The sequence below is a fragment of the Triticum dicoccoides genome, chromosome 4A, assembly GCF_002162155.2.
Source record: "Triticum dicoccoides isolate Atlit2015 ecotype Zavitan chromosome 4A, WEW_v2.0, whole genome shotgun sequence".
NCBI classification, from domain to species: domain Eukaryota; kingdom Viridiplantae; phylum Streptophyta; class Magnoliopsida; order Poales; family Poaceae; genus Triticum; species Triticum dicoccoides.
In genome coordinates, this window is record NC_041386.1 from 645,416,906 (window position 1) to 645,443,947 (window position 27,042).

At 39.1% G+C, this 27,042-nt stretch overlaps 1 protein-coding gene across 6 annotated transcripts; it reads right to left on the reverse strand.

Annotated features, from left to right (window-relative positions):
- Positions 1–794: 794 nt before the first annotated feature.
- LOC119287664 lies at positions 795–26,099 on the reverse strand. Of its 6 annotated transcripts, none has more exons than XR_005140895.1 (10): positions 23,816–24,000; positions 22,588–22,829; positions 21,073–21,189; positions 10,960–11,046; positions 10,420–10,568; positions 10,138–10,214; positions 9,818–9,889; positions 9,217–9,389; positions 6,103–6,788; positions 795–1,883 (listed from the first exon to the last, which is right to left on the reverse strand). XR_005140895.1 is itself a non-coding variant. In XM_037567246.1 (10 exons), exons 4-10 carry the CDS (start codon positions 10,960–10,962, stop codon positions 8,927–8,929), a joined length of 450 nt encoding a protein of 149 aa, XP_037423143.1. In that variant the 5' UTR covers positions 10,963–11,046; positions 21,073–21,189; positions 22,588–22,829; positions 23,816–24,000; the 3' UTR covers positions 6,795–8,926. The 6 variants fall into 6 exon arrangements, 4 of the variants coding, with proteins under 4 accessions (XP_037423146.1, XP_037423147.1, XP_037423143.1 ...); XR_005140896.1 differs by having other exon boundaries at positions 9,181–9,389; XM_037567246.1 differs by lacking the exons at positions 795–1,883; positions 6,103–6,788 and adding exons at positions 6,795–8,969; positions 9,104–9,162 and having other exon boundaries at positions 9,334–9,389; positions 10,172–10,256; positions 10,420–10,551.
- Positions 26,100–27,042: the final 943 nt, after the last annotated feature.

Below are 27,042 nucleotides of genomic sequence, written 5' to 3' on the forward strand. Positions count from 1 at the left end.
ATTTTCCTCATTCCAGAATTTTTTTAGATCTATTTTTTTCTAAAAGTCAATCATCAAACCGGTCAATCAAACAAACGAGCGAGGAGGACCCGAGCAAGCGGAACTCTGGTTTTGTGGGCCAGCCCACACGAAGAGCTATCGTCTATCTAGGCACAACTTCTAAAAAAAGAGTCTAATCTAGGCACAAGATCCACTGCCGAGTATAGGATGTCGTAAAATAGCTCATATATTCGGATTCTGGGTGGAACTACTCAATGCGTGGCAACAAATCTTGGCAGCAGTCTCACATGATGCGGTACGGCCTAATCACAAACCTAACAGTAACAGATAAAATCAGGCAGGCAGGCAGGCATCGCCGCCTGGAATGACACGCTCCCTTCCTAACATAGTACTCCCTTCATCCGGAAATACTTGTCGAAAAAATGGATGTATTTACATACATTTTAGTATTAGATACATTCATTTTTACCTATTTTTTCGACAAGTATTTCCGGACGGAAGGAGTACTGCATACACCTCTTCTCTAGTGCTTCATGGAGCAGGACGCTACGTGCCGTGGTGGCAGCAGGATTGCGGCAAAGCCGAGGCGCCCCAAGAAAAAACGATGTGGCCGCCGTCGGTAAAGGCTGGTGGGAGCGAGCGGCTAGTTCAAAGCAAACTGAACCAAGCTTGCTGCGAATGTAGAACCATCGTTCACGGCACCACATTCCCAATGCCTAACAGTAATATATCAACAAGCCAATGCTTTGAGGTACTCAAAGTATCCGCAAGATATAGCAAGTAGAAACCATTCATTACCGCATAATCCAAAGCATATAATTACTGTCAAAACAACTCTAGTCAAATAAAAGAAACATCCATTACTATTGTTGTTACATATCAATTCCCAGGGGACGCACCCAATGAGGCTCGAAAAAGCAAAGGTGGTCCCGTACTACAAAGGGTTGTGCATAAGATCAGGAGGCTTATATTGATATGATCCAACAGCGTCTTGTTTCCCCGGTGTCTACCTCCAGGGGTGAGCCATCATCGATAGTGCCAAGAATGCTGATGCTGCAGTACTTCATTGAATGATCAAATGATGGGCGTGGGGGTGTGATGTCCTGCCTCGCGTTGTTCAGACTCTTCAAGGGGTCAGCATCCAAGAACTGGCTGAAGCAATAGCGGCTTTGACCAAAGGTCTGCATTTTGCTGTGTCGGAAGGCTATCGACGAGTGATGATTCTGGCTTCAGATTGTCTGATGGCGGTGAACAAGCTACAGGCCACAGCTAGTTGCTGATTTTGACTTCCATTGCTCTTTGGATTCAGAGTTGTTTCATCTCTCATGTTAAATGTATCCGCATCGAGATTGTACAAGAATCTGTCAGTTCTTCAATTTTCATAAGAGTTGAATTCATGATCTCATTGTCCAAGTGAGTAGCTTAGCATTATAATGTTGCATACCTTGCTGCAACGAACCAGCCCTTAAAATGTTTCCGGCTGGTATGTTTGCCACCCCAAGTTGATTCTTACATATACATTTTCCTGCTCTAAGTTTCTTCATGTGACAGCAATTGAGGTCACTAACTTCAGTTTTGGCTATGGCCTACGTTCTCCATTTATCGGATAGTTTCAAGAGATGTAGTGTCATTTGACATATCTTCATTCACAGACTGCACCCGGCTTTAGGGCCACTGCGCTCATCCTCTACGTCACCACCACCCTGGAACACACTGCTTAGGTCCAGTTTCAAGGTCCCGTGGCAGCAGTCACCAGCCAAGGCTCCGTCGCCGTACACCAGTGGCATCGCAAGGAGCCAGAAGACAAGGATACCTCGACACATCATGTGGTTTGTGTTCTGAGCAGACTTGAGTCGGTTGGAGTAAAAAACCATGCCAAAATGCTGCAAAGTGCACGAAGCGTTCAACTGAGTCACTCATGTTAACTGAATATGGAGGGAAAGATTAAGAGAACTAAATATTGTAGTTCTGATTGGATGTTATGATTGAATAAGAGTTCCAGTCGGTACTTGTATACGTGTAGGATTGAACATATATTAATGGCAAAATGTTCCAGTGTTTGCTTGAACGTTATGACTCTCTGAGCATTTGCAGAATTGAACAGAACAACACATGCAGAATTATGAACAAAACTGAACTGGATTCCACTTGTTGCTCCTAACACTTAACTAAATGCACAGAAAACTGAACTTGAACTGAACTAAATGGCAACTATTGCCTAGAGTTTGAACTGAACTTATAAGTAAATGGAGAGAGTACAAAATTATACTATGCTTGAGACACTTATTTTGGGACGGAAGGAGTACATGCGTATTTGCATGTGGTGCACGATGAACCAGAATTGCAACAAATTCATTAACGACATTTGCCCATCATGTAGTATGTTATAAAGGTACATTCTATAAAATAAAAAAACCTTTCTCCCATACCTTGCAAAAAATGCAAGGTAAATTCAAGCGGTGACTTTCATAAGGCAATTACGCTAGAGCTCTAAAGTCGACTCACACTAGGGGAATTCTGCAAAGAGGAGAAAACAGTAGTATGTTTCCATGGAGTTCATCATGATTAATGAAAAATTGATAATAACTAATCCCTCCATCCCATAATATAAAAGCGTTTTTTATACTACACTAGTATCACAAACACTCTTACATTATGGGACATAGGGAGTAGATCTTACTTATATGGTTGCGGCCTCACCTGGATCGCTTCAACTACCAAACTCAACTAAAGAATGAACCTTGCTTCAATTAATAGAAACCACGTCAAGAAACAATGGTAGTTGGAGGCAAATGCCTTTCTTTTGAAATTGGATATTTGTACCTCCATGAGAATCAGGAAACAGTAGAACATGCAACAAAAATTAACACCGCATGTACCCAAACTACAAGCTGAAGAAAAATTGCAAGAGGCTAGATACCAAGGTCGCAGCTATGCTTGCGCTGTGGCAGATGCCACAGTACGCCGATGCAATTTCTGTTGACCAGCTCGATACCAACATAGAACTGCTACCTAATCTACCTAACTAAGGTCAACGAGGCAGCACAAGAGATGTAAAATTTAATAATGAAGTCTCTGTAATTTTATTTCACTAGTTAAAAACAATCGAACACATTACAAAATATTCAATCCAAAAATGCTGGTTCTGAAATTGATAAATGGGTTCTTCCCCATTACAGTTTCCAGGAACCACCAGTGGCTCTAACATAGTGATTTTTGGCAGAAACTTTTGGAAAAACTTACTACAACTACTATTGTTCTCAAGTGAAAGAGCACACTGAATATGTATGGACATATCATGGCAAGGCATAGTTAAGGATAATGCCATCATCCAGATCACGTTTTACACTTAAATGCTTATGTAATTCGGTTTTACAAGACATCTTTTTTGGATCAATAAACATGTACACGGTTACTATGAGCTAACTAAAGCCCATGTATTTTCGGTCATATGATGTGTTGATTCCAGAATGATTAGTTTTGCTAAGCATACCTAATGTCGCCATTGGAGTGTCCAAAACTGAAATGCATAGTGCTAATGGAAATAGTACAGTACATGTTAAACTCAAATTCGGGAGAGAATGGGTGTGTCTTCCTTGAGAGGCAAAACCTAGACATGCCCATGCAAATGTGATGATGTCACCTGTTCTCGGTTTACTGTAAGCTACTAGCAACAGTATCAGGCTATGTTTCTTTAAAAAAAACATCAATTGGTGAGTTTTGCCATGTTTCTTTAATGGATCTTCTAAGAAGGCAAGTGTGGCAGCTTTATTATGGTAATTATTGATCCTACTAATCAGTGGGGTTACATTTTCAAAAGAAGATAAAAAAATAGGAGCTACAAATCACTAACAAAAACACATAAGTGTCAACCGAACCAAAACTTGCAAAATCATCTTGCTCTTCCCGGTTCCTGTATCCATGAACAAGGTCAGTAGTTGCTAAAACAAGAAGAACCAAAGTACAAACAGGATTAGGACCTCTCAATAGTTAAACTAATCCTTGAATAAAATTGTTTTAGAAAATTACTTGACAGATTTACAAGGGCAACTTACTTTTTATCATTGTTAGGTTCAAATTATTTTTTTGCAGCTTCTCTATTAGTCTCATACAAGCTAAGTTTCACAAAAGTTTCTCTTTCTCCAGCCCTATATTATGTGCCGCCTCTGCAGCTTGGATATCAAATTCTGAACAAAAGGTTTGACATCTCTGCAGCTTTACAACAACGGACAGTATATACTTAAAGTTTGAACTGATTAGTATCTACAAACGAAAGGCGCTAAGCATCATACCTACCCATTGCCTTAGTTGCTATGACCGTTCTTGACTATATATATGCTAATTAGATTTGGACGGTGTAAAAAACAAACCATGAGGTAATCACACTGATATCATGCATATTTCTCTGTAAATTTTGGACCATTAAGTGCCTGCACCTTTTCATACAGAGACATGGGGTTTAATTTTCTTCTGTTATCAAATGGGTAGTGAAAAACTAGCGAACAACAACAACTAATTCTATGAGTAAATCATCCTCCATCGTAGAAGCTACTAATTACTAGTAAGCAACTCTGCATCATGTTTGACTAATCACCCTTTTTAGAACAACACACTTAATTTCTTTCTCTTGTGTAGCAAACAGAGAGCCTACAATGGAATAGGTGCTTCCTCCTGGGGTATAATTTTACATGGTTGAGCCAGTGGTCACTTGGTCAATCGACCAGGGTGAAGAATAAGTCTTCAACCTGGGTCCTTAATAGAGTTTGTATATATAAAATGGATTATGTTAACCTCTGAGTCCTTCATTTTCCATGCACGTGGGATTTCCCATGATTTATGCAGGGGCTAAACTATTGCTTTTGGGTCACTATCATACTGTTGAGCACTAGAATCAGTTTGACCCCGTGTAATGTAAATATACACAATAATCCTATGCCCCTGCCTTCAGTCCTCAGTTTCACAGGAAGAAATTCATCTTATGACTGTATAAGAAAATTCAGTGCATACTACTAAAGCAAATTTCACTCCCCAACTAAGATTTTTAATGAGGCCATCTTCGATAGTGATGCTATCAAGCATAATCAAATATTCACAGTAACAGCAGGCAATCAACAAGTTGCACCATCAAAATGCATTTTTGGAACTAGAATAAGGCGCAGAGAAATATGAACTAGGGAGTGGAAATTCTGCTCTTCAACTACAAAGGGTTAACAGTTAGTACTTAATACTAGCATCTAAGGCCTAATATAAAGGCCTGTGTGACTGACAAGTAAGAACAACCAATCAAAAAAATATTTTTTACTACAGAACCTAAATACTGTACAAGGAACATCTTTATCTCTCATGTGAAGGAGACCCTATGCACAGAAGGTTAGACAAATTAAGTTTATATCACCGGAAGTAAAAGGAATGCACCTTTAGTTAAATGGGGGATATCTGAAAAGCCTGCCTTACAGGAAGATTCAAAAGAATTATCAGGAAACCTTGATTTAAATCTTTTCAACTTACTGATTGCTGGACTATCAAGGAGAACAAAGGAGAAGAGGGTCAACCAAAAATGGAAATAACTCCTCTTGGTTTGTGGCTTGGTACAACCAAAAAATAAGCAAATATTAATAGCCGTTCTCATTGCAATGGAAATAACTCTATCTGTAAACAGGTACTAGGAGCCAAGCATTGACAGCATGCACACAGACCAACATTTGAATTACTCATGTCATCAGATGGATAATCACAATAATTTTACTTATGCAGTTGGTTGAAGAGAGAATAGCAGGTTACTTCCATACACAAACTAATGGAGCCTAGCTATAACCATATGATCACTCAGCAAAATAACACATTCCCATCTAGTTTATTCTATAGAAATTAACAGGAAATAACCTGAATGAATAATGGGTGAGCGTCAGTACGACACTCTGCAGTTCAAATAAATCTAACTCGAATTCTGTGAATATCTGGCTAATGGCAACTAAACAAAAGAAATTACGTGATGCATTGTATCTGGAATTCTAGTGTGAGAAGAGATTTGGGAGCATTACTGAAGAATACACACGCAATGAAAAAGGGCTATGAAATTAGATCCTTGCCAGAATCTCATACCAGCCTGGCCTGACGGTAGAGGATGGAACTGCGGCAAGGAGGGCTAGTAAAGGACTTGTGGGGCTGGATGCAGGTCTTCCACCGGTAGGAAAATGCCCAACTCCTCTGCAGTAGATTTCACACGCTGCTGCCCACCGCCAAATAACCTCAGGGCAGAAGCGGTGGCGGTGGAGACGCTGTAAAGTTTCATCGTGAAGCTGAGGCGTCGATTCCTCCATGGCTGAAAGCCAATGCCGACGAGGGCGCCCAACGCGAAATCGCCCGCTCGCCGCTGAAACTGCTCGGCCCTCGCCCCCGATCTTGATACTGCTGGTAATGGATCCCACGTTTTCCAGAAACTGTGGGGAGGGGGTAGGATTAGCTCGCAATACCTGCACCAAAAAAAATCGTGCGCCAGCCGCAGAGGTGGTGGGAATTTTGTTTTCGGGTATAAGAGCATTATAAACATGAAGTCTGGTACACAAGCTATATATAGGTGACACCGAAGGTTTACGGTGGTGTCCTCATAGGGAGTGAGCAGTTAGACAGAGGCGGAGGCACTTTGCCTTGCGTCTGAAGGTGAAGGCATACATCGTTCCTTCATCTATGTTTGCCATGTGAAGAACTCCGTCCAGTTTGTTGTTAAGCCTTGTCAGCAGCTCCTTCCAGAGAAATGTTTTCTCTTGTAAAGTAGACCATAAAGAAACCTGCATCATACAAACAGAGAAATATTTTCTCTTGTAAAGTAGACCATCAAAAGTTGAGGAAGGTGCTTCAGAACTGGAAAAAAATAGTAACTTCACACGAGAAATAACCTCTCCAATATGTATGCAAATACAATCGGCTTAAAATGAAATGAAACAAAAACAGAAATCAAGAGAAACTGAGAAATGCATACTAGACCATGCTAAGCACCTTCAGTTTGACCATAAGTCAGGGTTCTAAACCAAATACACACAGAAAAAAATTAGGCAATATTTCAAGTGAATGAAGAAGGAATTAATAAGATGGAGAGCTGCATTATCATCATTAACAGAAGGAAAAGGCATAGGCAATGAAGAATGTTTGTTTTATAGTAGGCATGAATATAGACATACACAGGATAATTTTCGACAACATGTACAATTTAATTTAAAGAAATCCCTGTTGTTTGATAGTAGGAAGACAACACTTGCACCGACAAAAATACAAAAATCGAAATGTAAGATCCGAGTAACTATAAAGATAGGCGACACAACAGAATGCAAGACATGATAACATAGAGCACTGTGTCCAGGAGCAGTTCTTAGGAATAGCAGTCAATTACATCAAATAGTAATTGGATCCAACACCATCAACCCATGGTACTTTTCTACAGATAAAGCACACAAAAAGATGATATAAATGCTTCTTTTGATCTTCTGTACCAAATATGATCAGTCCTATCTTTGTGACTCATCAGTCCGATAAAATATGCAAGCCATATGATTACAACCAAAAAGATGGACACAAACTTGTGAGTTTCCTTATGCACAGATCAGAATATATGTGTACTGAAAGTTGAAAGAGATTCAAGTTTCCAGATAAAAAACATCGATAAAATAACTCAGGATGTTGCAATCAGTTGACATTATACTGCAACCTAGAGCTGCTGCTCACCATGAGACCTGTACTGAACCATGAAACAAAAAGAATGTGCGACCTGACATTATACTACAGTTTCTTGTGACCGGCAAATTAGGAATGCCGAGCATAAAAATATGGTGGATATAATGATAAATTGAATGACTGGAGCTAGCAAGAAGGGTCGTGGAATATGTCAAACAGAAGAAATTACTAACATGAAAGTAGTTGTCATTTGTAAGACCACCCCTCAGTGTTCTGGCATGCATGTGCGTCCTGAACATTGTTATGACGCTAAACATATTTCTTGTTAAAAAGATGAGTGGTTCCCTTTCATACAACTCTTGTATATTTATTTGAGTGGATGTCAATAAATTTTTTTTTAAATAAGACCAACCCAAGGGCTAACCCTCGTTGGCATTTTTTTATAGGAGAAACTCCGCGAGCACCACGCGTCAAAGCCGGGGCTCGAACTCGGGTGGGCTGGCAGCTACCCCAGCTGCCCAGCCAACGGGTCGACGCCTCGTCCTCGATGTTAATAATTTAGATAGTCGCTATGTGGGAATAAGGCAGCTCAAATCATTAGTAAAATGTAGTAGCGCAACTGATAAAAAATGCATTAAAACATCTCTGTAAAAGAATCAGAATCTGTTGTTCAAAGATATGGAATCTACTTAAAAGATAATCTTGGCTCTTGTAGATTGATTGAGGAGAGTAGTCATTAGAGCTCTACCCTGTTTTTCCATAACTATGAAGCAACACAGATAGCCAACTGACATAGTTAACTACTTAGTTCTGTATCATAGAGCAAAATCTAGGCATAATAGTCAGGCTACAAAACAACTATGAGGTGCACCAACTTCTTTTTGGAAAATACAAATACCCACTAAAGAAGAATGAAGTTGCACTCGGCCAGCAGGGCATTTAACGCAAATGCATTGGCTAATGCCAATGATGTCTGTTTGTTACCTAGGATAGCCATGAAATTGTTAATCGTATGAAAGTACAGGAATGCAAAGAAACCATGATCATTCTACAATTGTGGAAGCAAGTTATTACTCCCTCCATTCCAAAATAGATGACTCAACTTTGTACTAACTTTAGTACAAAGTTAGTTCAAAGTTGGGTCATCTATTTTGGAACGGAGGGAGTATGTTTCAAGAAATCCTACAGAAAAGAAGCAATGTAAAAAGGGGAAACAGCTAGGCACGCACTAAGAAACTGACGAACAATATCTGTCCAACTAAACATCTACACCTGATGAATCAATATCCTTGCGGAGGGCCCTATACAATTGGAACAGAAAAAACAATTTTCAAAAACAGTGCCCCTCTGTTATCACCATACTCTAGCAGATTAATTTAACACAATCTCGCTACTTGTGCTTTCTGATGCCTTGTGGCATTGCTAATGAAAATACCTTGCGAACCCATTTAAATGAATTTTGTACACTTCTGTTGATTTGTCAAAAGGAACATACTGTAATAAGACAAGCACCTCTACAGAAGTTGGCATTAGAATAAGCTTAATGACCTTTCGGAATAACTTCTGTGGTACTAAAAGAGCTACCCCGCAATTACAGTCAACAGTTAATGGCTTCATTCTTAGTGGAGCAAGGAAAATAGGGAGCACAGATGAAAATGCTCATGCAGGAAGATCGTCATCGATGGGGAGTGGGAAAGTGTTCTGCACCTGGAGAGCAAAGCCTGCAAAAATGTATAGAAAGAACATGAACTATTGACCTGTTGCCATGTCGTCGGCAGAGTGCCATCGCCATGACCGAGTAAAAAAAATATAGCCTATCCCAGCTTGACTGGATATATAGATTCCCAAGGAAAAATTACAAACCTATACTAATATAGTGAATATCAAGATTCTTAGGAGAAATGTGTAACCTAAAATACTAAAAAGGAATCATAGCCCATTCCAAAACGACTGCATATACATACAAAGATTTTCAGGAGTAGATATGATTCTAGCATATGTTCAAACCAGGAATACAAATAGTGAAAATGTTTAACCTGAAATTTGCTCTAAAACATGATATATGTTTATTTTACAAATAGTAAAACATAAACATAAGCATTCCTTTTAGCATTAAAAAGAGGATCGAAACAGTTAAAGAAAGAACCACCTTTTTTTGTCAAACCATTCCTTTTCTGGGAACCTTTGTTAGGCAAGCCTTGTGGCACTGGCATCTGTAACCCTGAAACCACACATAACTCCCCATCAGAAAATTGAAGTTTCAAGCTTCCTATAAAGGGGCATTTGCATTCCTAACATACCCAGCAAAATAATCAATCGTGCAATCAAGATATGTAGGTAAACAAATGAAAGAAATCTCTTCACTGCAAATCTCATCTAACTTTGTCGTATTCTTTTCTCTCCCTCATGTAGTCATGTTTATAGCATCAAAATGAGAGAACAAAGGTTAACAAGACGGAGAAAAATCACCTTGATCTTCTTCAGTTCTTCTTGATGTACTCACTGAAGTGAGATTGGTACTTCTTAGGTTCCTCATCAGCTATTGACTGAAATAGGGTAGGGCAGAAGTTAAAACGAGATCCAGTAAGCTGCTTCAGAAATAAGAACAAAGTACACTGCTTTTGGATACTTTATATGGGTGAATCAGGCCCAGATATATCTTCCAGAAAGAATTCATGTATACAACAATGATAGCCCTAGGGAATGAAGAAATGGCATTATAATACCACGAGGGCAATGGATCCAACTCACCTTCATGTAGTCAGCAACATGACCTTCATAGATGTATTTGAGGTGAATCTCAGCGCCCAGCTGCTTATCCTTCTTGAAGCCAGCAAATCTCTTGTCACTGTGCGGAAGATCAAGACCACCATCCAAAGCTCCCTGTAGTAGCCAACAGACTGAGCGGGTCTCAAGCGGATAAACTGTATGCTTCCTAATTCAATAGCTTAGAACCCCCCCAAATATAGAATAAAAGAAGCACACCTACGACAGGCAATAAATGCAGTCCAAGATTAGGCATACTTCAGTTCCATCGTAAGTAAGCTATATATTTTTCTTGGCTTTCCATGTTTACCAACTATATCCTTTAAAATGTCTATTGTTTAGATTTCTAAGCTATCCAGCAAAATTATCAATCGTGCATTCAAGATCTGTAGGTAAACAAAATAAAGGAGACTTTCACCACAAATCTCATCTAGCCATCACAAATCATAGCATCAGAATAAGATAACAAAGTTTAACAAAGTGACAAAACAAAAGAAAATTTAAAGCATTACAGCAGCAGCTCACCATGGCAATCCTGGAAAGCAAAGAGTTGTCAGTGTAGAAGAGGTGTGTGAAACCCTCTCTGCCTGATCTTCCTACTCTTCCTCGCGACTGCAGATGAAAAGAAAAGCAGTGAACTTGAGGTCCAGATCTCAGATTCATACATCCAATTCTTTTGCCAAAAAAGGCAAAGTAAAAATCTGAGAACTAAAACCAACTGATACAGCTACAGGAGCCCAAATAGTTCTGCATACAAAAATCTTTATTTCCCTATAAGAAAACTTCTTCATACCAAGTTGTAATTGTTTGACACTTTCAGTGGGAAAAATATTTAGCAATAAAATTAGTATCAGAGTTCTAACATCAAATGTAGGTGCAGTCCATAGATAGGCTAACTACCTGGAATACCTAGCAATTTAAAATATGCTTGAATGAAGCTGCAGAATGAGACAAAAAGGGAAGACCAGAGTGAGAGAGAGAGAGAGAGAGAGAGACATTCCCATCTACCAATATAATAAAGATTTTTTTATCTACCAATATAATAATCACCATTCCCATCTACTAAACCTAAAATCTCATAGACTAGCAAACATCTATGACAATATTCTCAAGACACAATCACCTAACTAAATCCACCTACAATCTCATAATCCAGAGTGAAATTCGGTTCGGTATCGCAACCACTTCACTAAATCCAAGTTGTTCAAGATTAATTAATCCACAAAACATCTTTGACTATCTCTTGAAGATCACAATCAACTAATTAATCCATCAAAAATCTCATAATCCACCATGAAATTTGGTTCAAGGTCACAATCGTCTAACTAAATCCAAATTGTTTTAAATTTATTAAAGATTTATTTATCCATCGATATAATAATCAACATGCTCACCTACTAGACCTAAATTCACAATAATTCACCGAGCATCTTTTACTAGCTCATCAAAATCACATTCACCTAACTATATAATAATCACCATGCTCATCTACTAGACCTAAAATCTCATGAACCACGAAACATCTTTGATTATCATCTCAAGACACAATCACCTAACTAAATCCATATTCTTCAAGATTAATTAATACACTGAACATCTTTGACTATCTCCTCAAGATCACAATCGACTAAATCCATTGAAAAATCTCATAATGCACCATAAAATTTGTTCAAGATCACAATCGCCTAAGTAAATCCAAATTGCTCCATGTTTACTAAAGTCACTACTTCCTTTTACTAGCTCATCAAAATCACATTCACCTAACTATATAATAATCACCATGCTCATCTACTAGACCTAAAATCTCATGAACCACGAAACATCTTTGATTATCATCTCAAGACACAATCACCTAACTAAATCCATATTCTTCAAGATTAATTAATACACCGAACATCTTTGACTATCTCCTCAAGATCACAATCGACTAAATCCATTGAAAAATCTCATAATGCACCATAAAATTTGTTCAAGATCACAATCGCCTAAGTAAATCCAAATTGCTCCATGTTTACTTAAGTCACTACTTCCTTGAGATTGAGGTTTCTTCTACCTCTAATGGCTTCTTTATTTCCTAAGAGGAGTATATCCAGGATCTTCTTGCTCGTGCTGCTCTTACTGATGAGCACACTGTTGAGACTACTATGGAGCTCAACATCCACCTTTGTGTCCACCTCCGCTCCCTGTAAGTCCGGATGGGCGTCCGTTGCCTGGTGGCGGGTTGCTATGTGTGCTATCTTGATCCCACATCCCGTGTTCCCTTGCTAGGCAGCACAATGGCGAGCAAGAGCTCAGACAATCGACGCATACCTGAATTTTACCCACGGGACGCGCCCGAGAACACGGCGCTACCTATCGTCAAGGCCAAGGGCGCACATTAGGAGAACGTGGGATGCTTAATCAAGTGCGTGACACAAATCCAGAAACAGGACAAGGACACCAAGCCGGATCAGCGGGGAACGGAAAGTGCACTGGTAGGTAGGATGCTGGATCAAAGTCCATCTACTGCCATCACCCCCAGTCTCTCCGCCTCTCTTGCCGTGTTTACCAGTTATTTTCAGTAGTGGCATCATCGCCTTGAGTCACTCGTGTGGCCCTTACTTCTACCCACCAATATAATAATCAACATGCTCTCCTGCTAGACCTAAATTCACATAATCCACCGAACATCTTTTACTAGCTCATCAAAATCACAATCATCTAACTAAATCCAACCAAAACCTTATAATCCACCATAAAATTAGGTTAAAAGATCATCATCACCGAACTAAATCCAAATTGTTTCAAACTAATTAAATATTTGTTTATCCACCAATATAATATCACCATGCTCATTTATTAGACCTATAATCTCATAACCCATCAAACATCTTTGATTATCTTCGGAAGACACGATCACCTAACTAAATCCAACTAAAATTTCATAGATCACAGAGAAATTTAGTTCAATATCACAATCACCTAACTAAATCCAAATTATTCAAGTTAATTAATACATCGAATATCTTTGACTATCTTCTCAAGATCACAATCAATTAACTAATCCATCAAAAATCTCATAATCCACATTAAATTTGGTTCAAGATCACAATTGCCTAACTAAATCCAAATTTTTCCGAGTTTATAAAAAAATTATTTATCCACCAATATAATAATCAAGATGCTCACCTATTAGACCTAAATTCACATAATCTACCGAACATCTTTTACTAGCACGTCAAGATCCCAATCACCTAACTAAATCTAATCAAAATCTCATAATCCACCCTAAAATTTGGTTAAAAATCACAATCACCATACTAAATCCAAATTGTTCCAAACTATATTAAATATCTGTTTATCCACCAATATAATAATTATCATGCTCGTCTACTAGACCTAAAATATCATAATCACCGAACGTCCATGACTATCTTTTGAAGACACAACCACCTAACTAAATCCAACTAAAATCTCATAAATCACCGAGAAATTTGGCTCAATATCACAATCACCTAACTAAATCCAAATTATTCAAGATTAATTAATCCACCAAACATCTTTTACTATCTCCTCAAAATCGCAATTAATCCACCATAAAATTTGGTTCAAGATCACAATCGCCTAACTAAATTCAAATATCTTCAAGCTTATTAAAGATCCATTTATCCACCAATGTAATAGCCACCATGCTCGCTTACTAGACATATTAATCCATCGAACATCTTTAACTACCTTGTCAAGATCACAAGCAGCTAACTAAATCCAACCAAAACCTCAATCCATTGTAAAATTAGGTTAAAAGATCACAATCCCTACCTAAATCCAAATTGATCCAAACTAAAATAAATATTTGTTTATCTACTAATATAATAATCACCTTGCTCATTTACCATACCTAAAATCTCACAATCCACCGAACATTTTAACTATCTTTTCAAGACTCAATCACCTAACTAAATCCACCTAAATCCAAATTTATTCAAGATTCATTTATCCACCAATATAACAATCACCATGCGCATCTATTAGACCTAAAATCTCATAATCCACCAAACATCTTTGACTATCTTCTCAAAACACAATCATCTAAATAAACACAACTAAGACCTCATAAATCACGAAGAAATTTTGTTCAATATCACAATCACCTAACTAAATGCAAATTGTCCAAGATTAATTAATACACCGAACATCTTTGACTATCTCCTCAAGATTACAATCAACTAACTAATCCATCAAAATTCTCATAATCCACCATAAAACTTGGTTCAAGATCACAATCGCCTAACTAAATCCAAACTTTTCCAAGTTTATTAAAAAAATATTTATCCACCAACATAATAACCAACATGCTCACCTACTAGACCTAAATTCGCATAATCCACCGAACATCTTTTACTAGCTCGTCAAGATCCCAATCACCTGACTAAATCCAAATTGCTCCAAGCTAAATTAAATATATGCTTATCCACCAATATAGTAATCACCATGCTCATCCACTAGACCTAAAATCTCATAATCCACCAAACATATTTGATTATCATCTCAAGACACAATCACCTAATTAAATCCAACTAAAATCCCATAAATCATAAGAGAAATTTGGTTCAATATCACAATCACCTAAATATATTCAAATTGTTCAAGACTAATTTATCCACCGAACATCTCTGACTATCTTCTCAAGATCACAATCAACTAAATCCATTGCAAATCTCCACCATGAAATTTGTAGTACATCACAATCGCCTAACTAAATCCAAATTGCTCCATGTTTACTAAAGACCCATTTATCCACCAATATAATAATCAACATGCTCACCTACTAGACCTAAATTCACATAATCCACCGAAAATCTTTTACTAGCTCGTCAAAATCACAATCACCTAACTAAATCCAACCAAAACCTTATAATCCATCGTAAAATTAAGTTAAAGGATCACAATCACCTAACTAAATCCAAATTGCAAACTAAATTAAATATCAGTTTATCTATTTATCCATCAATATAATAATCACCATGCTCATCTATTAGACCTAAAATCTCATAATCCACCAAACATCTTTGACTATCTTCTCAAGACACAATCACCTAGCTAAATCCAACTAAAATCTCATAAATCAAAGAGAAATTTGGTTCAATATCACAATCACCTAACTAAATCTAAATTGTTTCAAACTAAATTAAATATTTGTTTATCCACCAATATAATAATCGCCATGCTCATCTACTAAACCTAAAATCTCATTATCCACCGAACATCCTTGACTATCTTGTAAAGACACAATCATCTAACTAAATCCAACTAAGATATCATAAATCACCGAGAAATTTGGTTCAATATCGCAATCACCTAACTAAATCAAAACTGTTCAAGATTATAATCCACCGAACATCTTTGGTATCCCCCAAGATCACAATCTACTAACTAAATATATTAAAAATCTCGTAAATCCACCGTGAAATTTGTTCAAGATCACAATCACCAAACTACATCCAAATAGCTTCATTTTTACTGAAGATCCATCTATCCACCAACATAATTACCACCATGCTCACTTACTAGACCTAAATTAACATAATTCACCAAACATATTTGACTATCTTGTCAAGATCAGTCACCTAACTAAATCCAAAAAAATCTCAAAATCCATCGTAAATTTGGTTGAAACATAACAATCACCTAACTGAGTCAAAATTGTTCCAAACTAAAATAAAGATTTGTTTATCTACCAATATAATAATCACCATTCCCATCTACTAAACCTAAAATCTCATAGACTAGCAAACATCTATGACAATATTCTCAAGACACAATCACCTAACTAAATCCACCTACAATCTCATAATCCAGCGTGAAATTCGGTTCAGTATCGCAACCACTTAACTAAATCCAAATTGTTCAAGATTAATTAATCCACAAAACATCTTTGACTATCTCTTGAAGATCACAATCAACTAACTAATCCATCAAAAATCTCATAATCCACCATGAAATTTGGTTCAAGGTCACAATCATCTAACTAAATCCAAATTGTTTTAAATTTATTAAAGATTTATTTATCCATCAATATAATAATCAACATGCTCACCTACTAGACCTAAATTCACAATAATTCACCGAGCATCTTTTACTAGCTCATCAAATCACATTCACCTAACTATATAATAATCACCATGCTCATTTATTAGACCTATAATCTCATAACCCATCAAACATCTTTGATTATCTTCTGAAGACACAATCACCTAACTAAATCCAACTAAAACCTCATAGATCACAGAGAAATTTAGTTCAATATCAGAACCACCTAACTAAATCCAAATTGTTCAAGTTAATTAATACATCGAATATCTTTGACTATCTCCTCAAGATCACAATCAACTAACTAATCCATCAAAAATCTCATAATCCACCATAAAATTGGTTCAAGATCACGATTGCCTAACTAAATCCAATTTTTTCCAAGTTTATAAAAAAATTATTTATCCACCAATATAATAATCACGATGCTCACCTATTAGACCTAAATTCACATAATCTACCGAACATCTTTTACTAGCACGTCAAGATCCCAATCACCTAACTAAATCTAATCAAAATCTCATAATCCACCCTAAAATTTGGTTAAAAATCACAATCACCATACTAAATCCAAATTGTTCCAAACTATATTAAATATCTGTTTATCCACCAATATAATAATTATCATGCTCGTCTACTACACCTAAAATATCATAATCACCGAACGTCCTTGACTATCTTTTGAAGACACAATCACCTAACTAAATCCAACTAAAATCTCATAAAAGGGCAACCCCAGTGCATGTAGCCCCTGCTTGCGCAGGGTATGGGGAAGGGTCCGACCACTTTGGGTCTATTGTACGCAGCCTTTCCCTACATTTCTGTAAGAGGCTGTTTCCAGGACTTGAACCCGTGACCTCATGGTCACAAGGCAGCAGCTTTACCACTGCGCCAAGGCTCCCCTTCAACTAAAATCTCATAAATCACCGAGAAATTTGGTTCAATATCACAATCACCTAACTAAATCCAAATTGTTCAAGATTAATTAATCCACCAAACATCTTTTACTATCTCCTCAAAATCGCAATCAACTAATCAAATCTAGCTAAAATCTCATAATCCACCATAAAATTTGGTTCAAGATCACAATCGCCTAACTAAATTCAAATATCTTCAAGCTTATTAAAGATCCATTTATCCACCAATGTAATAGCCACCATGCTCGCTTACTAGACATATTAATCCATCGAACTCTTTAACTACCTTGTCAAGATCACAAGCACCTAACTAAATCCAACCAAAACCTCATAATCCATTGTAAAATTAGGTTAAAAGATCACAATCCCTACCTAAATCCAAATTGATCCAAACTAAATTAAATATTTGTTTATCTACTAATATAATAATCACCTTGCTCATTTACCATACCTAAAATCTCATAATCCACCGAACATTTTGACTATCTTTTTAAGACTCAATCACCTAACTAAATCCACCTAAAATCAAATAAATCACCGAGAAATTTAGTTCAATATCACACTCACCGAACTAAATCCAAATTGTTCCCGTCAACTACGAGGCGCCTACGGTGACTTCGTAAAATCTCAAGATGATAAGCCGGCTTAGTCTCTCGGGGATGCTCATAGGTGTAGGGTGTGCGTGTGTGCGTTCATAGAGGCGAGTGTATGCACGTCTATATAGCACTTGCGCTTGTACTATGTTCAAAAAAATATTAATTAATCCACCGAACATCTTGGACTATCTCCTCAAGATCTCAATCAGCTAATTAAATTCATTTAAAATCTCATAATTCACCATGGAATTTGGTTCAAGATCACAATCGCCTAACTAAATCCAAATTACTCCAAGTTTACTAAAAATCCATTTATCCACCAATATAATAACCACCATGCTCATTTACTAGACTAGGCATAAATTCTGACATAACCCATCGAGCATCTTTGACTATCTCGTCAAGATCACAATCACCTAACTAAATCCAACCTAAACATCAAAATCCACCATGAATTTGGTTAAAAGGCCACAATCATCTAATTAAATTCAAATTGTTTCAAGCTAAATTAGAGGTCTATTCATCCACCAATATAAGTCCCCATGCTCACATACTAGACCTAAAATCTTAAAATCCACCAAACATCTTTGACATCTTCTCAAGATCATAATAACATATTTAAATCCACCTAAAATCACATAAATCATCGTGAAATTCAGTTCAATCACAATAGCCAAATGTAATTCAAATTATTAAAGGATAATTAATCCATCGAACATCTTCGAGTATCTCTTCTAGATCACAATCAACTGACTAAATCCATCTAAAATATCGTAATTCACCATGAAATTTAGTTCATGATCACAATCGCCTAACTAAATCCAAAATTTCTTAAGTTTGTTAAAAATTACTTATTCACCGATATAATAACCACCATGCTCACCTACTAGACCTAAATTCACATAATCCACCAAACATCTTTTACTAGCTCGTCAAGATCACAATCACCTAACTAAATTCAACCAAAACCTCATAATCCACCGTGAAATTTGGTTTAAGATCTAAACCACCTAACTAAATCCTAAATGGTTCAAACAAAATTAAAGATCTATTTATCCATCAGTATAATAATCACCATGCTCATCTACCATACCTAAAATCTCATAATCAACCAAACAATTTAGACTATCTTCTCAAGATTAAATCACGTAACTAAGTCCACCTGAAATCTCATAATTCATCATGAAATACGGTTCAATATCACAACCACCTAACTAAATCCAAATTGTCCAAGATTAATTAATGCACCGAACATCTTTGACTATCTCCTCAAGATCACAACGAACTAAATAAATGCATCGAAAGCTTATAATCCACCATGAAATTTGGTTCAAGATTACAATCGCCTAACTAAATCCAAATTGCTTCAAGTTTATTGAAGATCCATTTATCCGCCAATACAATAACCACCATGCTCATTTACTATACATAAAGAATTTATAATCCACCGAACATCTTTGACTATCTCGTCAAAGTCACAATCACCTAACTAAATCTCCACTTCATCTCCATTTTATATAACCTTATTTTCAGAATCATACCATGGGCATTAGTGACACCCTTAGGTTTTTGTAAAACATTTATGAGTAACAAAAATTCTTCCCAAGTCCTATGATTTATGCGACTAGCATGGCTAAGCAATACTATTAAATTGCACATATGACCCACATTTATTTGTGACCACTACATGGTGAAGGAACGGTATTATCAAAGGAGGGTGTCAATATCAAGCACATAGAGCATAGCGAAACCCTAGCTAATTTACTTAGCATAAGAATGTCAAAGGGGTGTCAATATCAAGCACATAGGGCATAGCTAAACCCTAGCTAATTTACTTAATAGCAATACTAGTAAACAATACTTTATGCATGAAAAATAATTCTAAGTGTAATGCAAATATGGGTTCAACATGATCAAAGTAGGTTTCTTGCCTCGCTCAGCAAAGTCTTCAATGGTACTAGTCACTCCTCGAACGTCCTTGAATCTTTCAAAAGATAATGATTTCTACTCGTTGGAAAAATAAAATGAACACACAATCAATAAACAATATGTGCAAATGGATCCAAAATTTACATAAGTAGTATCATTGGAAAGAGGAAACTTTAGATGAATTCTGGAAGTACCCTGGATTTTAGAAAAAGAGAAATGGTATTGTGGGCCAAAGATGTACAAAAATAGCAAACGAAAATTTGACAGGACAAGACCAGGTATATGAAATCCAATCATATAATCCAAATACAAACTAGTTCCTTCTGTTTCGATATAGAAAGACCAGGCATGTTCCTGGATGTATGTATTATATTCTAATGGTATACTCCAATGGTACACATGAGACTTTTATACCAAAACAGAGGGAGCAATTCATAATTTTATCTTTCGTCCATCGGCATCAAGTATATTAACATTAGGTAGTAACAAATCTGCCTCCGGGATTGATGTGTGCAGCCCTCAAAACTAGTTACTGACACTAATTTGGCCTTATGTCAAGATAATGATCAATAGACAGTATAGCCTGCGATATATGGATAACACCACAAGCACCGGTATGATATGTGGTGAAGACGTATAGGGTATATAAACCTCCCAATGGAAGTATGGATTTGCCAGTATTTAACTATGATTGTTCAAAGATTTCTAGTATCTTCATTAGAGAGACTACACAGAGCATAGCAGCTAATAACAAAGACTGCGCAAATTACAAATATAATTTCAGATTTGTTGTGCATCTCTGAACATCTCAGAAGCAAGCACACAATTGTATAAAGTATACAATCATGTCAAAGCCATACTGCTGCTGCTCCTAGACCACCTTGTTTTACAAGACAACCCGTTGAGATAACGTTTTGGACATGTACATTTTGACAAGAATATAGGGTATGTCATAACTAAAGAGAAGAGTTTCACAAGCAAACAATGGAAAAGGAAGGTCAAGTAGAGAAATATAAATCGAGACAAAAAATACAGTAACATAAAAAAAATTGATAATTAAACCCACATAATTTTAACAACACTGCAAGAATGCAACAACCAAACGAGTAAACTCCCAAGTAGCATACCTTCCATTTGGGATATCAATCTTTTTTGTTGTACTACCACTCTGGTATCCACCACCATATGAAGAATACTGATGTGTGTTTCCTTGAGAAGATAAGGGTGGGATGGAAGAACCATGCCTGGAAACAAAACAACAACTCATTATATTACTGATAGCTGCAGATCTGTTGAGTGAGAAGAACCTTCATGTGGACAACATAAAACAGGACAATAATGTCAGTACATAAGTAAAAAAACTAATAACATTCAGAGGTGACTGAAAATATTACTGGAAATCTCATCATCTATGTACTACATGAGATAATCAAATATTTGGCTCTGTGCCGATAGACAATCGTCAATGCAGTATGTTACCGTTTTTTGCATGTTAAAAAGGAATAACGGAAACTATTGTCACTTGTTGCATCTAGCAAACATGGGCCAGTTCCATGAGACATTGAATAAAATATTACATGATATAACAACATCAAACTATGGATACTATTGATCATCTACACAAGATATACTTGCCAGAATTATTAACAAACTCTACTAGCCATCCTTATAAGCCCGTAATAATATTGGAGCTCATTATATGGAGATCTAGACTCCCTAGCGAGGATAAAGGAATTGCTAGGCGTTTTCTTGTTGCCTAGATCCTAGTACAGTTAACCTTCGCCTAGGCGGGCTATTTTCTTCCACTACTTCCTAAACATATCGCTAAATCGCATGGATCGCATAGCAGTACTCAGCAGCTAAGGCCCACTTGGTGGCGAGAGAGAGAGAGAAAAGGGAGAGGGTGACGGGTGGGAGCCAGCTGTGTAGTATGTATATGTATAAATTTCATGTAGATTTGATGAGAAACTAGTGACACTATCTTTTGACTTGGGTTGGGTTTGATTTGTGGGGTACGGACAACGGCAGCATCAAGACCAAGTTATTAAACAGGAACTCAACATGTATATAATTTGACTGCCATGCACATGCACATACTATATTCAAACTCGGCCTACAAGAACAACCTAAACCTCTGTTTTATTCTACACAAGAGTAATCAAACATCTAGTCATGTTAAACTCGGCGCGAAAATAACATATATACACTGTGAAAAATACATGTAGCTGTCGTACTTATTAAATCTTGTCACTTGCTGGGCACAAACACTGAAAGTCATATACTGTAAATTTATACAAGAATATTTTCACATGGCATAATTTTTGTTGAGCTTCTCAGGGATGAGCATGCAACTAAAAATTAATTAATGTGCAGTGTTAAGTTTCATTGTCTGCCAGGACCATCATCGTACTATTCCCAAACCAATACAATTATATTAGTAGGAGAGGGTCGATAACAGAAACTTTATATAATAATGCAGCAAGTCTGCAGCAAAATGCTGAACATCAACATGCATATGGGTAATTGGGATATTCTAATAAGCATGTACAACTACACGGACTTTAGCGTCGACTCTACTAAACCTTAGTATCAGGGACTAAACAAAAAGGAGAGAAGAAGCAGGAGAACATTAAGGAGCGTACTGTGGTTCCATGAGGTTGGCCAGTACTCCAACAAGTTGAAGATAGTGAGGTGGCAGAAGCTGTGGCATGCAACATGCTAGGACTGAAGTCATGGGCACTGCGACCAGGGGTATGGTGGCACACAAGAGTTAATTAAGTAGTATGACACCAGGTCGACCTCACAGAATATCGTAGTTGTTGGAATCACACTTGCTTATATTCAACCTTTAGTTCTGATGCTTCTCAAGCCAACATACTTGCACCTGAAACATAAGTTTTATGGTAAGCTTCACATGAACATCATTTCGAAAGATGGAATATCGAAGTTAACGACATGACACATGCAATCAGCTATAGCCTTGTTATGTTCCTCACTTACACAAAATAGAGACCGTTGAGTACAATGATTCCTGTTGTGCATTGCATTTGCATCAAACACATGATGTGTACATTGTTAAGGAAATCAAAGCCTGAATTGTTTACAGAAATTTTTTATATAAACTATGAAGACTTCACCGGGAAGAGAGACTTGCCTAGAGCAAAGAATGGAGCATTCAGACACACATTGTGCCGTCTTCTCCGCTTTCATAACGAATGCTCCCTCTAGTCAGTGCAAGTTACATGAATGAAAGCTTCTCCCTACAATGAGAATGAGATACTAAGTATAATCAACAACCAGTATAATGAATACCAATGGAAGCCATGGCTGGGCTGCAGCCTCACCATGGTCCTCCCCTAACGAGCTAACTTCTTATTCCCCTACATCATTGTAATCATGAGAAATAAATTTCATATAGTGTGCATGCCATAAATTGAAGGAGAGAAATAAGACATATACATACAAGAAGAAATCTGAATCGAGCATTTCATCGAACACAAGACTCGGAAAATCTCGAGCAAAAGGGGTAATCCAGTAGCATGAAGGAGAAGCAATTACGATTGGACTGTCCTTAATGCTGAGGTGCGAGAGAGACTGAGCGGCACACACATGCACGGGCGCGAGAGGCACGCCCATGACGCCGAGGAGCAACCGGAGGTCGTAGTGGGCTGCATCAGCGCCAGCCGCCTTGCAGACACGACGACTGCGTTCGCGTGAGATTAACGAGGACCAACCGCCCCAACCTCCCCTTCCTCCCACACCGCGGCCCCCGCCATCGGCGACTCCAGCTTAAACTCCCTCCCCACGCTGCCAGGAGGGCCTCGCCTTATTGAGATGGGTGAAGACCGTGACGGGAAGCAGAGGAGGTACCATGGTGCTTATCCAGATCTTCGGGATGGTGAATGTTAGCCGTCGCTTATCCAGATCGTCGGGGCGCCGCGAGCGGGGTGGAAATGCTGGGGCGCGGCCGTAGTAGGAAAGGAGGCGCGCTGTGGCGGTGGGTGGAGCGGCTAGCGGTGGCCGCGGGAGGCGCTTGCCTGCCGGCGGCGGTGGGAATACGGCAGATCAGGGTTGGTTAGATAAATGGGCTGTCTCTTCGTCGTCAGATAAATGGGTTGCGGTGGGCAGAACAAGCCCAATTTACCAGAGGGCTCCGTTACAGGTGTTTCTACAATCCGGCGCATACCCGCTCCACTCTAGGCCGGCCCATATTTCTTTTCTTTCCTGTTTTAAACGCCCCAAAAAAGGTGCGGGCAAAAGGATTCGAACTCGGGACCCTGCGTCCGAAGGTAACAGCAGTAAAAAAGAATTCCAAATTCGAATGAACTTTTTTCAAAATCGATGAACTATTTTTCAAAATTGATGAACTTTTTAATTTGTGAACTTTTTTGAAAATCAATGATTTTTTTCAGTTTGTTATATTTTTCTACTCGTGATTTGTTCTGAAATCTGTGAACTTTCAAATTTTCTTCCAAAAAAATCACATTTTCCCAAATCTGTGTGCAATAAATAGCGCAACTTTACTTATTCTTATATCTTTCGCGCTGGAAATATTCACGAGCAATTGGTTGTTCTAGTGGTTAGTCAACTGGAACGGGAACTTGATGTCGCGTGGTTGAATCCTCGTGGGAGCAACCCTTTTTAGTGGAAGATAAGGCGTGTCGTGCACCGGCCCAATAGGCGTAGCTGTTTTTTTTTCTAGAATACGCACGAGCATGCGTATCATATATTCATAGAAGAAGAGGCCAAGATGACCGATACAACGCCTTTCGGCACAATGCTATACCAAGAGGTTAGCATCCACGTCCACCATCACAACACCGACACACTACTTGCCCTGCCCAAACTCAAGCCATAAATGGCGAAGATGTAGAACACATCCGAATCCAACACCTCGGAGCACGACCTTCAAACCAAACTAGATCAACGCACCGTCCACTCTTAGTGTCTAGGAGATCGGCAAGTGAACAACAGGAGCTAGCCTAACTCGAGGAAGACATCTCAAAAAAGGCGTCGAAGATGGAGTACATTGCGCCCTGGATGCCCATGCCCACGGCAACAACCAACATGTGACAACATGTGACAAAGCCGCGTGGCCGAGGCAAACAAGGCAACCCGCACCAGGTACTCCTCCATGAAAGACACTCCAAGCACCCACGCAGCGTCTCCAAGGAGAGGACGACGCCATGGTGCCGCCGCTGCCTGGCCCGGCGAACCGAGCCTGGGGTTTCCCTCGGTGCTTGATCAGGGGATGGACATGGCCATGACAACGCCTCCAGGGAGGAGACGGCGCCCACAGGCGTCATCGTTACCCGCAGCCGCAGCAGCGCACGGATTTCTCCTGACCATGTCCATCAAGTCTCCGCATCATAGCAAACTGGGAAGGGGGAGCAAAGGTGTCGCCTTGGGCCATTACCGTGGAGAGGGAAGTAGCATGTCGCTGTCGTCGAGCCATAGATCAGCCAGCAGCAACCACACGCCACCAAGATCTCGAACCACCGCGCCACCTTGTCGCACGGTTTTCCGGGGCCGCCGCCCTGGCTTCCACACTGAGGATCCACTTTCCGGAGCCGCTCCGCCACTAGCCAACACCCGCCTACCATCCATGGGCCAACACCGCCATCACCAGGACATCTTTGCACCACCTCGAGCGACGTCGTCACGCCGCCTCCGTCCATCCATGGCACACCGCCACCACCGCGGATCCTCAGACGCCAGCCGGAGCAGCCACGCCCCAGCCCGCCTGCCATGTGCGGAGGCCTTCCATGGAAGCCGTCGTCCTGGCCGGATCTGGGAGAGCACGGACCCCGAAACGAGGCCATCCCGTAGCCCCCACGCCGGGAACAGCCGGCCACCGCACTCCCCTGCCTCCGCGTCCCCGGGGCCGCCGCCCCGGCATGTCCGTGCCGGCCAGCCGCCATCCCCGCCCCCAGCCGATTCCAGCGGTCGCCAGCGCCACCACGAGAAGGAGCCGCCCCCGGCGCCGTTTGGCAACGGGGGCCCGCCGCCACCGTGGCGCAAATGCCGGCGACAGCGGCGGAGAGGGAGCACCTGAGGGAGGGCTTCTAGGCGGCGGCGCGGTTGCGCCCTCGAAGTCGCCTGGGGAGCGACTCGGGGGGATGGGGAAAGGTCGACAGAGCGCTAGCTTCCTAAACCGGCGCATAAAGCGTCGTTTAGGAGCTCCCCTCCATTTCGGCCAGTATTTAACACACGCGGGAGAGGTGACTACAACCACCAGATCGGACGACCAAAAATGTTCAGATCGTGAAAATGGACAGCCAGAAATGCAAATCGCTGAGAGGGTTCGCTTTAGGTGTGGTTATACTGTTTTAACTAGACCATAGTGGCGCGCGTTACCGCGCCCGTCAGTTTTTTCTATAAAATGATAGGAATTTCTATAAATATATTAAGACATGAACCATAAAAGTAAATTTGCATTAAGACCAATAAATATCTCCAGTAATTATTTTTTGTGGGCGATTAAATATCTCAGTAATTAAACATATAAAATTAGTTGATACCGAGCGAAATAGTGCAAAGTCGGTTCGAGCCTTGTGGGTATTTAGTTAGGACTGTCCATGGATAAATGTTCGATTTTTGTTATGCATCCTACCCGCCACCTTGTTAGCCTTTAACTCCAGGTGCATACGACCTCGCAACATGCTCCAACTTACCATTTGTAAAAAAGCACACCATTATAGTATTTCCCTACTAATTTTTCTTGTATTTAAGCATTTACAGAGCTATAATATATTTTCTTAATAGCACAGATTAACACCTCTTGAAGAATTAACAATCCAAACAATATACCAGTTTAGGGGGTATTCCTAAATTATGAACGCAAAATTTTAGGATGATTCTTAGTCTTCACACCATGTATATTCATAGTAACTCACCACAAATACTTCACTCCATATATATTCAGATAACTTTACTCCATATTCAGATAATTCACATGACACAAATTTTGAGTATATGGCACGACATTTGATAAGACAGTTGGTGAGTGCAAGTCTGTTTCATCAACCAATGCTACCTGCAGATTTTCAACCTTACACGAGGTAAAAGATATGGACCAAACATATAATTATTGGCAG

What these genes read in the sequence shown, in the direction of transcription:
- LOC119287664 (XM_037567245.1), bottom strand. Translation starts at nt 25,866, where the DNA reads ATGGCGGCTGGCCGGCACGGACATGCCGGGGCGGCGGCCCCGGGGACG. An exon ending in ATGCTACTTCCCTCTCCACG is followed by an intron (nt 25,287 to 25,361) that starts GTAATGGCCCAA and finishes GGACATGGTCAG; the next exon opens with GAGAAATCCGTGCGCTGCTG.